This window comes from Lucilia cuprina, chromosome 3 (assembly GCF_022045245.1).
Source record: "Lucilia cuprina isolate Lc7/37 chromosome 3, ASM2204524v1, whole genome shotgun sequence".
NCBI lineage: Eukaryota > Metazoa > Arthropoda > Insecta > Diptera > Calliphoridae > Lucilia > Lucilia cuprina.
The window spans coordinates 43160562-43177044 of NC_060951.1; the positions used below are offsets into that span (position 1 = coordinate 43160562).

Sequence of the window (16483 nt, forward strand, 5' to 3'; positions counted from 1 at the left end):
TTCAAAAAGTCGTATGATGTTGTTGCAGTATTAATTTTGGTCAATTAGACTTAATCCGCCAAACTGATTATTCTAAAAACTAAATGTTATATACATAACTATCTTCACTAGTAGAGTAACCTGCAACGCAAACCTGGCGCCACTGGACAAAAAACGTTTACTATAGAAATTACAAACATAATGTCAAAGTTATTACCTTAATAGGGAACATAAAAAAATAAAATCTTTTAAACAAAACTGAACTGCAAAAGCACTAAGTGTTTAATAATTCCTGTATCTTTTTTAATGTATCTGTTGCGAGCACTTAACGAAAAAACATTTTCATTTTATAAACTGCCAAACGTTATACGAACTCATTAAATGCAACAGATTTTTATGTTTTTAATTTTGAGTATTCATTCATTGCACACATACATATGTACATTCCTATTTTTGCTTCCTTTGCCTTTGTCAGAATTTTTGTTTCTTGGTATTTTTGTTCAGATGTTCGCTTGCCAAGATCAACACTGATTGTCATTTATATTTTAAGATACTGTTATATCTGTCATTCATTTGCAGTTTATTATTTTAATATGTTGCACGTTTTAAATTTTTTCATAATTTCATTTTATATTGCTACACTACCGTTTGCAGCTGTTGCATGTCATATACAAGTGTTTTTTTAATATTTAGAGTTTACTGCAGATATTTTGTAGAAATTATGAAATTGAAGAACTATGAAAAGCATTAAAGCTGATTAAAAGATGGAATCTTAAAGATTTAGTAAATACATTTTTAGTAAATAGCTCTCCGACTAGTTTTCTCTGATTCAAAGCTGTAATGCACGGTTGTCAGATCTCACAATGTTAACAAACAAATTTCAGAAATTGTCTAATAATTATGTCAACTGAAAATTTTTGATTTTAAACTTTGTCAAAAAAAGCATTTCTGTCAATGACGCAAATTTATGACTCCATCTCAAGAAAACCTAGGCCTGTAACGGTCCTATTATGCGCTCCTAATGAAGTGCCTCAGCTAGGAATCAAATTCTCTAGAATAGAACACAACTAACAGACTTACTAACTTACTAACCAACTAACTAACTAACTAACTGACTAACTAACTAACTAACTAACTAACTAACTAACTAACTAACTAACTAATTAACTAACTAACTAACTAGCTAACTAATTAACTAACTAACTAACTAACTAACTAACTAACTAACTAACTAACTAACTAACTAACTAACTAACTAACTAACTAACTTACTTACTAACATACTAACTAACTAACAAACTAACAAACTAACAAACTAACAAACTAACAAACAAACTAACTAACTAACTAACTAACTAACTAACTAACTAACTAACTAATTAACTAGCTAACTAATTAACTAACTAACTAACTAAATAACTAACTAACTAACTAACTAACTAACTAACTAACTAACTAACTAACTAACTAACTAACTAACTAACTAACTAACTAACTAACTTACTTACTTACTAACATACTAACTAACAAACTAACAAACTAATAAACTAACAAACTAACTAACTAACTAACTTACTAACTTACTAACTAACTAACTAACTAACTAACTAACTAACTAACTATCTAACTAACTAACTAACTAACTAACTAACTAACTAACTAACTAACTAACTAACTAACCGACTAACTAACTAGTTATGTAAATAAAAAACTTTTTAAGAAGAATATTTCATTAACACGATCCCATTAAAAACGCCCCTTCATTTACTAAATAATATCAAATTCTTTAAAACTTCACACACCTATACATGTAATTAAGCTTTTAAGCTTTTTTAAACGCAACAATTTCACTTCAATTTAAAACAACTTTTAAACAAATCAAACAAAACATCACTCACCTTATAAACAAATCGGTCACAATAAACATGTTTCAATCATTTCGCAACATGTATAGCAGAATTTGTAAAAACAGCAACATGATATTATTCTCTCCCACTTGCACTCTCACTTGCATTGTTTTTTTTTTCTTCGTACAAACAAACACACAAAACCAACAACAGACTTAAAAATTTACATGACTTTTTTTGCAACTTTAAACACTTTTTTCACTAATTAAATAAACACTTTTCTTAAATATTTTTATATAAATTTGTTAGGAAACATTTAGTTAATAATTTTATGCAAAAATATTTTATTAAACGCTATTAATTAACACATTAGATTAATTTTAATACTTTACGAAACACTTTATAACCGACCGCTTTAAAAATTCTTATAAAACTAAAGAAAAATGCAAATAACTAGAGAAGTAGTAATTGATGTTGTTGTTATTGTTATTATGTGGTAAAAGTAAATAAGAAGCAATGTGATGTTAATAGTGTTGGGCAGATAAGTAGCCGGTACTTTTAAGGGTAAATAAGAAAGTTAGAGTCATATTACAAAGATGTTTTGCACTTTTACTATGAAAAAATAGGTATAATATTTACTTCTTTAATTTAGGGAAATTAGTTTCTGTGTTTTATAATAATTAATATAAAAATGTATATGATTAAATAATCAGACTGTGTTTATTTATGTCAAGTAGGACCAAATTAATACTATTTTTTTTTTAATTTTTAAAATTTTGATTATTTTGAAAATCACAAAATAAAAAACTTTATACATAAATGTTTAAGAACAATTTGGGTTTTCAGGTATCTAGCTCATATTTCTTACAGATGGCGTGTCAGAATATCCAGTGACACAATGTCCATGGATGTTATGACACACCAAAAAGTATAATAGTGTCCATGAGTATTGTGACACTGTAAAAATTTGATTAGAAATTATCCCAAAAAAATTTATCCTAATATTGTTATATTTTGCATATTTTGATAGCATGCCTTCGGCCGGGCGCAGGAGTTTTAGTTTCTGAGGTATTTCGAATACCGTCTTCGTCTATGCGACTGTCAAAAAAGTAGAATCAATGTATTTTTATACCGAAAGTTACAAGCACAAAAGCGTAGAATGCCTTGACGCGTAGAATGCGTCATAAGCGCCGCACGAACATGTCAGCTGATTTTGACATTTTATATTCATTATTTAATGCGTATTTATTAATTCAAAAAAATTAGAATGACTTTAACGTAGAAAAAGTTTTTTAAAAATAAAACAAAAAATTAACGCTTAAAAAGCGTCGCATGTAACTTGAAGCGTAGAATGCCAAAGTTTTTTTTAAAGAAAACAAAAAATTTACGCTTTAAAAGCGTCGTATGTAACTTGAAGCGTAGAATGCCAAGTAGGTATGAAAAGCGCGTAATGATTTGACGCGCTGACACGTAATGTGGACTTCCGATTTAACCCTTTTTTAAGTCTCTTTTAAATGCGTGTACTCTAAGTCATTTTTCTCATAGACATGACTGTCGAGAGTTTTAACGTGAGCACCTGCCTTGACGGCCTTATCTCACGGTGGGCTTTTTCATCCACTGGGTAGACTTGAGAACAGTCTACCATCGCCCCTTTGTTCTTCACTGAAGAACTCAGGTGGCAATTTTTGTACATTGGCTTTGAGCGGTCCATGCACAAGTACTTTGCTGGAGTACTAGAGCTTTCTAATCTCTGACCATTGGATGGCCTCTGTTGAGTCGGCAACAGCACCTAGAGACGTAACCGGTGGACCGAAATACGATCCATCAATAAGCCGTAGATATTGTTCTACCTAATTTAATGTATAACTTCGAATAAATGTTTTCAATATGAATGCTAAATCACATATTGTCTGGATGGAATCAGTTTACCGTTTCTTAAATAGAACATAAACGTATTTAGAGTCGAAATGAATTAAAAACAAGTCAGATTTCTATATTCGGCAGTGCCGAATATAATATACCCTTCACCAAATATGTTTTAAAAAACAGTTTTTATTTATTTTGTATCTCTGCACACATAACATACACACAAACAAATATAAACTGTAGCAGAAAGAAATATTAACCGTTGTACTGTACTACCACCGTTAAACTGTATTACCACCCTCAAACAAATATGAGATGTACTACCAACCGATTACTGCTTTATCTCCTTGTTGTTGTTTTTATGCTTTAATTATAATTTGTTGGGGAAATTTTCAGAGGTTGTCTCAGATTTTTACCCACATCACAGTTATTTATGGAAAGATTTTGCTGATTTTCAATAGGAAACTTCTCGAAAGCTGACAGAATTATTGAAAATTTGGATCTTGAAGATATCTGGAGTCTTCAGAAAATTGATTTCAACAGACAGACAGACAGACAGACGGACATGGCTTAATCGACTCCGCTATCTATAAGGATCCAGAATATATATACTTTATAGGGTCGGAAAATTATATTATAGAAATTACAAACGGAATGGCAAACTTATATATATCTTTCTCACGAAGGCGAAGGGTATAATTAAGTGTTTGAACTTTAAGCTTATAAAATTTAAACATAAATAATTTAACATAATATTGTAGTAAATTATTTCTTAACTAAAACCTTTAAAATACAACTCTGTTATTTAGTAACTAACTAAATAAAGGTTTCAATAAGCTACTTTCAAAAAAGGTTCCTAAGCAACCGAAAACTAATACTAACTAAACAACCACCAACTTAACAAATATTTACTACTAACTACAACATTTGCATTAAAAACAATAACAAGTTGAATAATAAACAAAATAAATTTCAGACGAAAATCCTCTTTTCATGGAAAACTAACAAGTCATAAAAAGAAAAAAAATTAAATAAAAAAACCTCATACAAAGTAAATTGCCAGAAAGAAGTGTAATGCAAAAATAAACATATTTCAACAAGATATTTAATTAACACTGAAAATGATTGTAATGACAAATAATAAACTAAATGGGTTTAACTTTGTGTAAATATACTTTACGTTGTTGTTGTTGCTGCTTTTGTAATAGAAAACCACAAAATAGGTAAATTGGAAAAAGAAAATAAATACGATTTTATGTTTGAAAAAAAATAAACTGAAAACTATTTTTCATTTCACTGCCATTCGAAATAAAAAATTTATTATTTTAATATCTAAGTAAATGATTCTTTTGTTTTACTTTCCCCATATTTTTTAGTGTTGGCATTGTTCCAGATAAAAAATTAAAATTTTTGTTACTGGGTTTGAGTGGCAGTGGAAAAACCGAAATTGCTCATTATTTGTCGAAAGCACAACGTCTAGACTACGACTCAACAAATGGTGTACATAATTACAATTTTAAGCTGATGGATGCAATGTGTTCACTAACGGAAGTTGGTGGCAGTGATGATATGCAAAGGATATGGCATCATTATTATGTGGGAGTAAGTAAATAATTTTAATAGAAAATTTGTTATTAGAGGAAAAAGTTCAAATTTACTTTAATATTTTCTCTAACCAAAATTTAATGGGCTTAAATTGATATTATTTTTGCACTTAAGATAATTTAAAAAAAAAAAATTAGGATACAACAAGGGTATACATATCAAGGATTGATTTAGGAAATGAAAACTTTGATATTTGAAAGAAAAATCCTTCTTTATCACTTGGCTTTTTGATACTGATTTATATCCATATTATAGTATAAAGTATGATCTATAGTCAAGTATATAACTCAGTATGTACTTTAGTCTATTCTAGTCTGTAGTCTCATCTATATTCAAGAATATTGTCTTGTTTATTGTATAATATTTTGCATAATCTATAGTCTAATATATAGTATAATCTATAGTCTTGCCTAGTCCAGAATCGAATCTATAGTCTAGCATATAGTCTAGTCTAAAGCCTAGTATATAGTCTAGTCTAAAGTCTAGCATATAGTCTAGTCTAAAGTCTAGCATATAGCCTATTCCATAGTCTAGTCTGTAGTCTAGTCTGCAGTCTGCAGTATAGTCTATAGTCTAGTCTATAGTCTAGTCTATAGTCTAGTCTATAGTCTAGTCTATAGTCTAGTCTATAGTCTAGTCTATAGTCTAGTCTATAGTCTAGTCTAAGTCTAGTCTATAGTCTAGTCTATAGTCTAGTCTATAGTCTAGTCTATAGTCTAGTCTATAGTCTAGTCTATAGTCTAGTCTATAGTCTAGTCTATAGTCTAGTCTATAGTCTAGTCTATAGTCTAGTCTATAGTCTAGTCTATAGTCTAGTCTATAGTCTAGTCTATAGTCTAGTCTATAGTCTAGTCTATAGTCTAGTCTATAGTCTAGTCTATAGTCTAGTCTATAGTCTAGTCTTAGTCTAGTCTATAGTCTAGTCTATAGTCTAGTCTATAGTCTAGTCTATAGTCTAGTCTATAGTCTAGTCTATAGTCTAGTCTATAGTCTAGTCTATAGTCTAGTCTATAGTCTAGTCTATAGTCTAGTCTATAGTCTAGTCTATAGTCTAGTCTATAGTCTAGTCTATAGTCTAGTCTATAGTCTAGTCTATAGTCTAGTCTATAGTCTAGTCTATAGTCTAGTCTATAGTCTAGTCTATAGTCTAGTCTATAGTCTAGTCTATAGTCTAGTCTATAGTCTAGTCTATAGTCTAGTCTATAGTCTAGTCTATAGTCTAGTCTATAGTCTAGTCTATAGTCTAGTCTATAGTCTAGTCTATAGTCTAGTCTATAGTCTAGTCTATAGTCTAGTCTATAGTCTAGTCTATAGTCTAGTCTATAGTCTAGTCTATAGTCTAGTCTATAGTCTAGTCTATAGTCTAGTCTATAGTCTAGTCTATAGTCTAGTCTATAGTCTAGTCTATAGTCTAGTCTATAGTCTAGTCTATAGTCTAGTCTATAGTCTAGTCTATAGTCTAGTCTATAGTCTAGTCTATAGTCTTGTCTATAGTCTTGTCTATAGTCTTGTCTATAGTCTTGTCTATAGTCTTGTCTATAGTCTTGTCTATAGTCTAGTCTATAGTCTAGTCTATAGCCTAGTCTATAGTCTAGTCTATAGTCTAGTCTATTTATTATTATTATTTCTTCTTTTACCGGAGTCTAGTCTATAGTCTTGTCTATAGTCTTGTCTATAGTCTAGTCTATAGTCTAGTCTATAGCCTAGTCTATAGTCTAGTCTATAGTCTAGTCTATTTATTATTATTATTTCTTCTTTTACCGGAATATTTTAAATCTTTCAACTTTCAACATCAACATTATTTTTCAAATTCTCTCTCTTTTATCACAGACTATGGGTATCATTTATTGTTTCGATATGTCCTCGAAGTACGATGATATAAAGAAATCATTTAAACAACTGCAAAGTGTATTAAAAAATCCATACGTAATGGCTAAACCCATTTTATTGGTGGCCACTAAAGCAGACTTAGCCGATGAAAGCATACAATTGTATGACATTGAAAATACATTCAGCATACAAAAGATGGCTGTATCCTATGGTTGCAGTGTAAAATTGTGCTGCTATGACCCGAGAACAGAACAAAAGGAAACAAATATGAACATAAACTTGAAATCAGGAATGCAGTGGTTGGTTTCATATCTTTTAAATAATTACAATGTACTACAAATGCGCTTAAACTGTGATAAAAATATGCAGGTTTGTAAAATCCTTAAGATAAATTTAAATTTAAAAAAGTACTGTTTTATATTTTTCATTGTAGACTTGGGAACAACAACGCAATAAACTGGTGGCAGAGGGTAAATTAAATTTCAAAAACTATGAACGTTTTCCCAAGTCCTCCAGTCGCCAAAAGTTGTGGCGTTTATCCCGCAAACGCTTGAGACGCAGTCTTATTAGACCACGCACGGCTCCGCCAAAAATATGCAGCATTTCCACCATACAACAACAATCAACAGTAGTGTTAAAAGATTCTACTTCCTCTAAAATAACAAACCATACTTCTAGTAAAGTGCCAAATGGTAAAGTAAAATTCTGTAGCGATGAAGAGGAGCATATAAATGTTTAGGATTTATATTTTTTTAGCATACAGATAAAAATAGAATGTTTATTAATTAAAGAATTATAATTTAGTTAACTTTTTAATAAAATTTCTGCAAATTTTAACATTCAATATGGTAATGCCTTACTAACAGAATATCGTATGGATAGGTATGCTATAAATGTATTTGTGTTTGAGTTTGAGTTAGACTATGTTAAGCATGGTTTGTGTCTTTGATATCAAAGGACATTTTAACATTAGTACAGTTTATGTTATTTAACATGATTTTAAAGGATATTAAATAATTTCCTTGGAGAAAAGTTTTTAAAAAACTTGAAATGGTGAGAAGGATATATGTATATAGTGCAATATTTTGACGTAAGTCATGAAAAATACTCATAAAGCTTTCAAGTCTTTTTCACATATACTTATAAGTATTTGAAAGAAAATTGTTCTTGGTTTCTATGTCTTTAAGTAACACATTATATCTCGAAGAATCCAAAAAAAAACTCTTGTTAAAAAGTATTGGCATTGAGCTGGTGCCAAAAGTACTCCGATCTCATGTGATAATGTCGCAAACTTGAAAAACCGCAAAACGTTAACTTTTTGGACCCTTGTATGTATATAAGGCTGTATACTCTACCAGTTATTATAATTTTGACTAAATGCTCAAGTCAAAAGTTAATTTCACCAAAACTTGCATGCTTATATCTCGCGGATATATCGGACTATGTAAGCAGAAAGAATGTGGATTATTTCCAGATAATTCTGACTGCATCGGCTGTGCTATTTTTTGACCTATACATACTTTTTGTAATTAAAAGGTACTTTTTTGAATTTTCAGAATATTGGTTGCATACATAAATTGCATATTTTGCTTTAAATTGCATATATTTAGCATTTTTCTAACATTTTTATAGCATATTTTTCATATATTTTTAATTTTTCTAAAGCAAATTGTTTTGTTTACTCTGTATTTCATATTTTTACAGAAAAGATTTGGTATTGAGTTATATAGATTTTTTTTAAATAAATATCAACAAATTTCGATTTAACAACAAAATACTAGTTTCTATGAAATACAATTTTACATAGTTTTATTTTTAATTTTAAATTGTAACGTCCATAATATTGGTTATTAAAGTATCGGTTCAGTATCAATTTCTGAGTCTGTCCATCTGTGTGTCCATATAAAAAGATAACTTGATGCAATTTTGTTCTTACATCTCCTAGGTCCATTATTTTCTTAAAAACATTACCAAACGATGAAATTCGGAAGAAATATATGCAAAATTATTAGAATTGCTAGTTGTAATTTTAGTTAGTTAGTAAAGTTGTTCCTTAGTTTTTATATTTGCCATTCTCCAAGTCGTGGTTCCATCATAGTGGTATTATAGTATATAAAGCAGTCCTTAAAATCCTGTATATTTGTTGTCGAAAACTTAAGATCTGAATATCTATTAATATGTACCTTAAAAGAAATATCTTTTGGTACATTTTTTCACATTTTTAGTGCATATTTTTCCATTTTATAGTGCATATTATAAGCGCATATTTTTAGTACATGAAAACCCTTGCCCTGATAATTATATATGTATGTATGTGATGGTACCGGTTATTGATCGTTTTCATATAGTATTTAATGGTTTAAGAATTCTAATCACTGGATATTTTGAAATTCATATATTAGAAGTTTTGCTAAAGATTTGAAAAATACCGGTTTTTAAGAAGAAGATTTATGAAATCGAGTTTTTATAAATCTAAAATCACATCTCTTTATATATTTGTTATTTCTTAGATTCCGAACATATACATACGTGCATATGTACATATGTATAATGAAATGCATAACTTATATAAAATCCTATTTGCTTGCTGTATGTCATGCAGATTTAATGCTCGTGTGAATTTCAGCAACAATTTAACACCTGTTCACAGAAAACACATACACGTACGATTAACATGTATATGATGCATAAATATACATACACACATCCATAAACATACATACTGAAGTATACCCATTAAACATTTCGAATACAAACTCCAGTATTTTGTAGTTGGAGAAGACCAAAGTATATTTATCTAAAAGATTGAGCTGTATTGAATCCAATTAAAAAAAAAAAATGAAAAATCAACAATTATTGTTATATCATCATCTATCCTCCTTCCCACAACGTATTTTCTTAGTTCCAGCACAATGCTTCTCATAAGTAAGGGTCATTCTCTGAGTGATGGTCCAATAATAAAAACAAAGCAGATGAGTCCCCTTTAGCAAAAACTTTGGACTTGCAACTTCTTGATTACTTCCGCTGTATAAAATGCTTGCAGGGTATAACCCTCAATCCCCGAACTCACAAAAATTCAAACATTTAGCATGTTCGCAAAAGGGCAATTGTATTTTTTGGTTGGCTGGATCAATTACACAAAACTTTTACGTCTGCGGCTTGCGGATTAATGCCAACTCTTACTTCATTCAATATTGGCATGCATAAAATCAACAATAACTACAACAACCCAAACGGCAACAACATCAATGAAAAGGTCAGTCAAATGGACAAGACAAAGTTTCCTCAAAAAAAAAAGGACGAAAAAAAACAACAACAACACACCACACTAAATGAAAAGAAAAAGAAATAAAAACAAAGAATCACAATAAAATAATATTTGAGGTGGAAAAAAGGGGTTCACCAGCTATACCCAGCTACTGGACAGAGGATAATCATAATCTGGTCGAAAACAAGAAAAACATTTTTTTGTTTCAAACTCTTTATTTTACTGTTTAAATCCTTGTTTGTTGTTGCTGCTTGTTGTTAAACGCGAATTGGCACTCAAGATATTTAATGGCTGAGTGGACAAAACAGGCATTGGAACAAATGCCAGGAACAAACCAATCAACCATTCAGCCATGCATTCATTTATATAGAGTTTGGTTTTCTTTACACACAAACGTGTGTTTAAAAACTTGTTTTCTTTCGTTGTAAAAATCACACCCCTGATAACGCCCGAGTTAATTTAATGTTCATGTTATAGATGATGATTTTAATCATTTTACACAATTTTTTCTATACGAAAAAAGAAAACATTATTCTTATGGCTGCATTTGTAATGCTTATTTAGTGGTTTCAGGAGAGATGGGGTTGAAGTTCGTAGAAGGGTTGCTTTTTTTTATTGTTTGTTTTAACAACTATCGAAAATTGTTAACTAACACACATACGCCTTTCTTGCCTTTCCGCTTGCAATTGATTGATTATTTTTAAATTGTTTATTTTAGTAGAAAATTATATGCCTGAAGTTTAAGCAAAGAGGAAAATAACTTAAACGGTTTAAGTGTGACTTTAAAAATAAATTATTTTTGGCTTATGTCCTTTAGCTCGAACGTGTTTGTGTTTCAAGAATATTTGAATTGTTTGTTTTCAAATTGATTTGTCTTGAGCGCTAAAATTAATTGGATTAAAGCAATCAACAAACAAAATGTCGTTAACTTCTCGAGCCCACTGACTTGTTCATCTATATTAAAAACATTTGGTGTTTTTCACACGTATGATCGTTGGTAATAAAAGCGAGAAAGTTTGTCATATTAAATACATTTTTTTGTAAAAAAAAACTCAAAAAATCGATAAAATTTGCCCCAACGTTAGTACATACTATTAAATAGTAGGCAAAAGATTTTTTGGAAAACAGTGAATAAACGCCTCTGAACAAGTTTTGCAAGGACCAATAGGTAAAATGTTAAAATAATATAAATCAAACCTGAATGACCAATATGTCCAACTCACCTCTAAGTTCGGCAATATTTAACCCAGCTGAAAATTTGTATCTAGCCTATTATTCAATAGTACCAATTTTGCCTTGGCTCATATTTCAAACCAATCGATTTTTTGGTTTGGATCTCATGTAACGAAATTGCTCTTATGAAAGAAGAGAATATCATAGCGTTAAGTGAACTAAATTGAAGGCGTACAAAGTACTGCGACTTGCAAATGTGTGGATCTTTTGTGCAGGCAGTAGGTTATTCTTACAATTTTCAGTTTACGCGTGTATACCTTCGGGGTTAGTAAGGCAGCACCTAAGATCTTAGGTCGACAAGACCCTAATGTTGGCCAGTTACATAAGACATTTTCTGAGGTTCCCCTTGTATGCCAAAGTATCTGCATAGATCCCTTGAAGTGTTTCTTAGAATGAATTGATAGTATCTTAGACCACAATGGCCAGTAAATAATCCCGTTAGTACTCTGAGACCAGTGCTAGTAGCTTTTGGTATTATCCCTATGGCAGTGTAATAAAAGTGTGTGTTAGTTAGTCAGTTAGTTAGTTAGTTAGTTAGTTAGTTAGTTAGTTAGTTAGTTAGTTAGTTAGTTAGTTAGTTAGTTAGTTAGTTAGTTAGTTAGTTAGTTAGTTAGTAAGGTAGTTAGTTAGTTAGTGTGTTAGTTAGTTAGTGCTAGTTAGAACAGTGCTAGTAGTTAGTTAGTTAGTTAGTAATTTAATTAGTTAGTCAGTTGGTTAGATCAATTATATATCAACTGTATATCGTTCATATTCAAGTAGTTAGTACATCAGAGAAGAGCTGGTTGGTTGGTTGTTCAGGCTGCAAAAGATGCACACGTCGGTCCTTTTGGTCCCTTTGTGATACCTGTGAATATATTAAAAGAAAAGAGGAAGAGGACATAGAAAGTTATGGCAAAGGAGATAGCGAAGAGAAATTAAGGTGGTATTAATAGTAATAGAAGACACTGAAAGACTGAGATAAGATAGTCAGAGAAAGATTGAAGTACTAAAGCTGAAAAGAGTCTCGAACTCGAAATAGCTACTGATTAGTGCAATTTGAATTTCTGTCGTCAAACCAACCGCAATGCCTGATAAAGGCGTTTAGGTTATCTATTTTAGTCCCTGATAACTATGAGGTGTCCTCCAGAAATTGATGTCCCATATACCGAAGTCGGATGTCCTCCAGTGCCGGACAGTGGCAAAGAAGATGTTTTATTGATTCCTCTCCTTCCTCAGCAGTCATTATATAAGGTAATCCAAGTCGCATTGCGACAATTTACAATGTCCAGTGATGACAGCTATAGTTTTGCTGAGTTGGGTTCGGCTGTACCGTAGAAGATGGTCCGTTCGCAGAGAAGAGCTAAATTTCATATATTATCTCTTAGCCTATTGGACTACCGATTAGCCTACTTTGCCGATTAATTTAGATGTGGTGCCTTAGTGTAATTTCTAACTGTAGAATCTATCAAATTTTCTACGTACCAGAAAATTCATTTAACATTACAAAAACACGCATTATTTTCAAAAATTTCATAAATTCTTACATAATCGCAAGACACCACTGAAAACACACGTTTTATCCTTAAAACCATAATCTACATATTAATAACTTCACGTGACGATATTCATGATATTCCATCTCGGTACTTACTTATATCTTTTCAAATAATATCTCCAACATTACAGATTACGTTCATTGTTGTTCTTGTTGTGGTTCTACAGGATAACCACAAAAATGTATGAGAAACAGATAGAGTAAAATAAGTACAAAAAAAATAATTTATTGTGTTACTTCGATGTATTTGTTATGACTGCATACCCTACACTAGCGCAGCAGGGAACATATTATAGGTTAGTAGTGCAGAAAATATATGCAATACATTCACCAATATACATACATACATACACTAAGAACTTAAGTATCATAAATAAAATTGCAGCTTGTAAATGATAAAGAAAACTAATTGTTCTCATAAAAATGCATTCTATTGAATATATACTAAGTTTTTGAAATAATTCTACTTATGTATTTGATATTGTGTTGGGGTATTATATAGTCGACCTCGTGAAACAACTTCCTTTCTTATTTTGAATTGTATTTACACAATTCTAACAAAAAGTACACTAAAAGTACAAATGATGAGACGAAAGGATGCAAAAATGTGTGAAATAAGCATCAATCATCGCTTATTCGAAATGTCATCAATCACTGTACGTTAAGACTGATACGAGTATGATGAACAGAATTGAAGGAACAGACACATGTAGCGAATGAAAGAACGTGCATGAATTGTATGAATGCATGCGTTCGAAATGTGAAAATGTGTAAAGTTACATGAAATCAAACTAACGTCGAAAGAACAACAGTTACGGGTAGATTTTAATGCTGTTTGTGGTTAATATTACGGATATAAAGGCAGTTAGCACAGTTACGAAAGTTGAAAAAAGAACTACAGGAAAATATCAAATAAAACGGTCAAATATTGGTAAGATTAACGAAAATTATACACAGAGAGAAATTGTGGAATTTAGAAAGACATTGTCTTATTAAAAGAAACATATTAACAATTGTTAGCGAATATAAAATCCTAAATCAAAACAAAGATCAAAATTTTTAATAAAAAATTTAATTTTTATTCAGTGTTTTGCAAAACTCATATGTGTGAAAACTCTCATACAATTTGTTTGTACAGCTTCAGTTGTCGTGTTACATTATTGATAGTGTTTTGATATTAATACATTTTCTCGGCGTTATTTCCCAGCAAACACTCATAACCTTTATGCAATACTGTCATCACAAAAATACATACATTGATTTATCTCTAAAACATATTTCTAGTTATCAAAAAATTGAGGGTGACAGGAAAAAGACCACAAATTACTATTACAAATTTTTCCACCATGTTTACTGGGGTGTAAAATTAAGATTTTAATAAAGTTTTGCTATTTTTTTGAGGTTAGGAACACGCATGTTTATTTACTATGATGTATTTTTTTATAATACATACAGTCATTCTTTAAAATATATTAAAGAATTCATTTTTTTTAACTATATGTAGGTAGATAGATAGATAGATAGATAGATAGATAGATAGATAGATAGATAGATAGATAGATAGATAGATAGATAGATAGATAGATAGACAGATAGATAGATAGAAAGATAGAGATAGATAGATAGATAGATAGATAGATAGATAGATAGATAGATAGATAGATAGATAGATAGATAGATAGATAGATAGATAGATAGATAGATAGATAGATAGATAGATAGATAGATAGATAGATAGATAGATAGATAGATAGACAGGATAGATAGATAGATAGATAGATAGATAGATAGATAGATAGATAGATAGATAGATAGATAGATAGATAGATAGATAGATAGATAGATAGATAGATAGATAGATAGATAGATAGACAGGATAGATAGGCAAGATAGATAGACATTATAGATAGATAGATAGATAGATAGATAGATAGATAGATAGATAGATAGATAGATAGATAGATAGATAGATAGATAGATAGATAGATAGATAGATAGATAGATAGATAGATAGATAGATAGATAGATAGATAGATAGACAGATAGATAGATAGATAGATAGATAGATAGATAGATAGATAGATAGATAGATAGATAGATAGATAGATAGATAGATAGAAGCCACATTAGTATCGACACGAATATAGGGAGCGTGGTACACCCATAGGAATTACATACTAAAATTCATTTACCTGGAAAACTATTGTAGTTAAAATTTTAAAATTTTGCACTAATAACAGAATACTTGTTGAGAAAATGGGTGGAATAGCTATAGTGGGCGTGGTACTCTCCATAAGAATAACATGTTAAATCCGTATATCTAAGAATATATTACAGCTAGAGCCCTCAAAATTTGAAAAAAGTGGCGGACAATTTGGTAATTTGTTTTTTTTTTAATTTACATTGCTTTTAGGGTAACTTTATTTTGGAATATTTTTATTTTTTTTTTTTTTTTTGGCTAAAAAAGAGATTTTTACAAGAGGGCTCAAAGGCGAGTAGGGGAAAATATGGCCCTATCCTTATAAATATTCGTAGGAGAAGATAAGTCTACTTCAAAGTTATTTATGTAGAATTTAAAAGTTTTATTAGTGTTTGTTAATGAATTTTGACCTTTAAGTCATTTTCTGAAGGGAGTTTGTATAGAGGTTAAGGTCAAATGAAGCCCGATCATTACTAAAATCGGTAGTATTATTTAAAGTTCTATAAAACTAAGTTTTGTCGACTTTTTTTGACAAAATATAATTAAGTTAAATTAATTATGAGCCCAAAGGAGCTAGGTTGTATGGAGGCTAGTCGAAATAATGGACCGATTTTAACCATTTTCAATAAGCTGCGTCCTTGAGTCTAAAGAAGCGTATGTGCCAAATTTCATCTAAATTTTGAAAATTGCGGCCTATACCTTATGCACAAAGTTTACATGGACAGCCAGCCAGCCAGCTAGCCAGCCAGCCAGTCAGACGGACGGACATAGCTTAATGGACTCAGAAAATTATTCTAAGCCGATTGGTATTCTTTAAGGTGGGTATAGGACGAATATTTTTGTACGTTACAAACATCAGCACAAACCCAATATACCCTCCCCACTAAAGTGGTGTATGGTATAAAAATTAAATTTTAATAATGACGCTGATCATCAAAACGTCCAGCCTCCTATTTTACTTAAACAATATTTATTAACTTTAAAACAGAATAGCTTAGAATAGCCTTTATAAAAATATATTTTATAAAATATTCTATAGTTTTTTATTTTAAAAAAGATTTTCATATTCATTCTGTTTCATTTTATAGTTTTAAATATCATAACGTGTTAACTTTATTACT

The 16483-nt window shown here is 30.3% G+C and overlaps 1 protein-coding gene across 1 annotated transcript; it reads left to right on the forward strand.

Moving 5' to 3' along the window:
- Positions 1-4760: 4760 nt before the first annotated feature.
- On the forward strand, positions 4761-7874 carry LOC111683719 (ADP-ribosylation factor 1). The gene is made up of 4 exons (XM_023445819.2): positions 4761-4915; positions 5069-5294; positions 7128-7496; positions 7561-7874. The coding sequence occupies exons 1-4, from the start codon at positions 4842-4844 to the stop codon at positions 7864-7866; spliced, it is 975 nt and encodes a 324-aa protein (XP_023301587.2). The 5' UTR covers positions 4761-4841; the 3' UTR covers positions 7867-7874.
- Positions 7875-16483: the final 8609 nt, after the last annotated feature.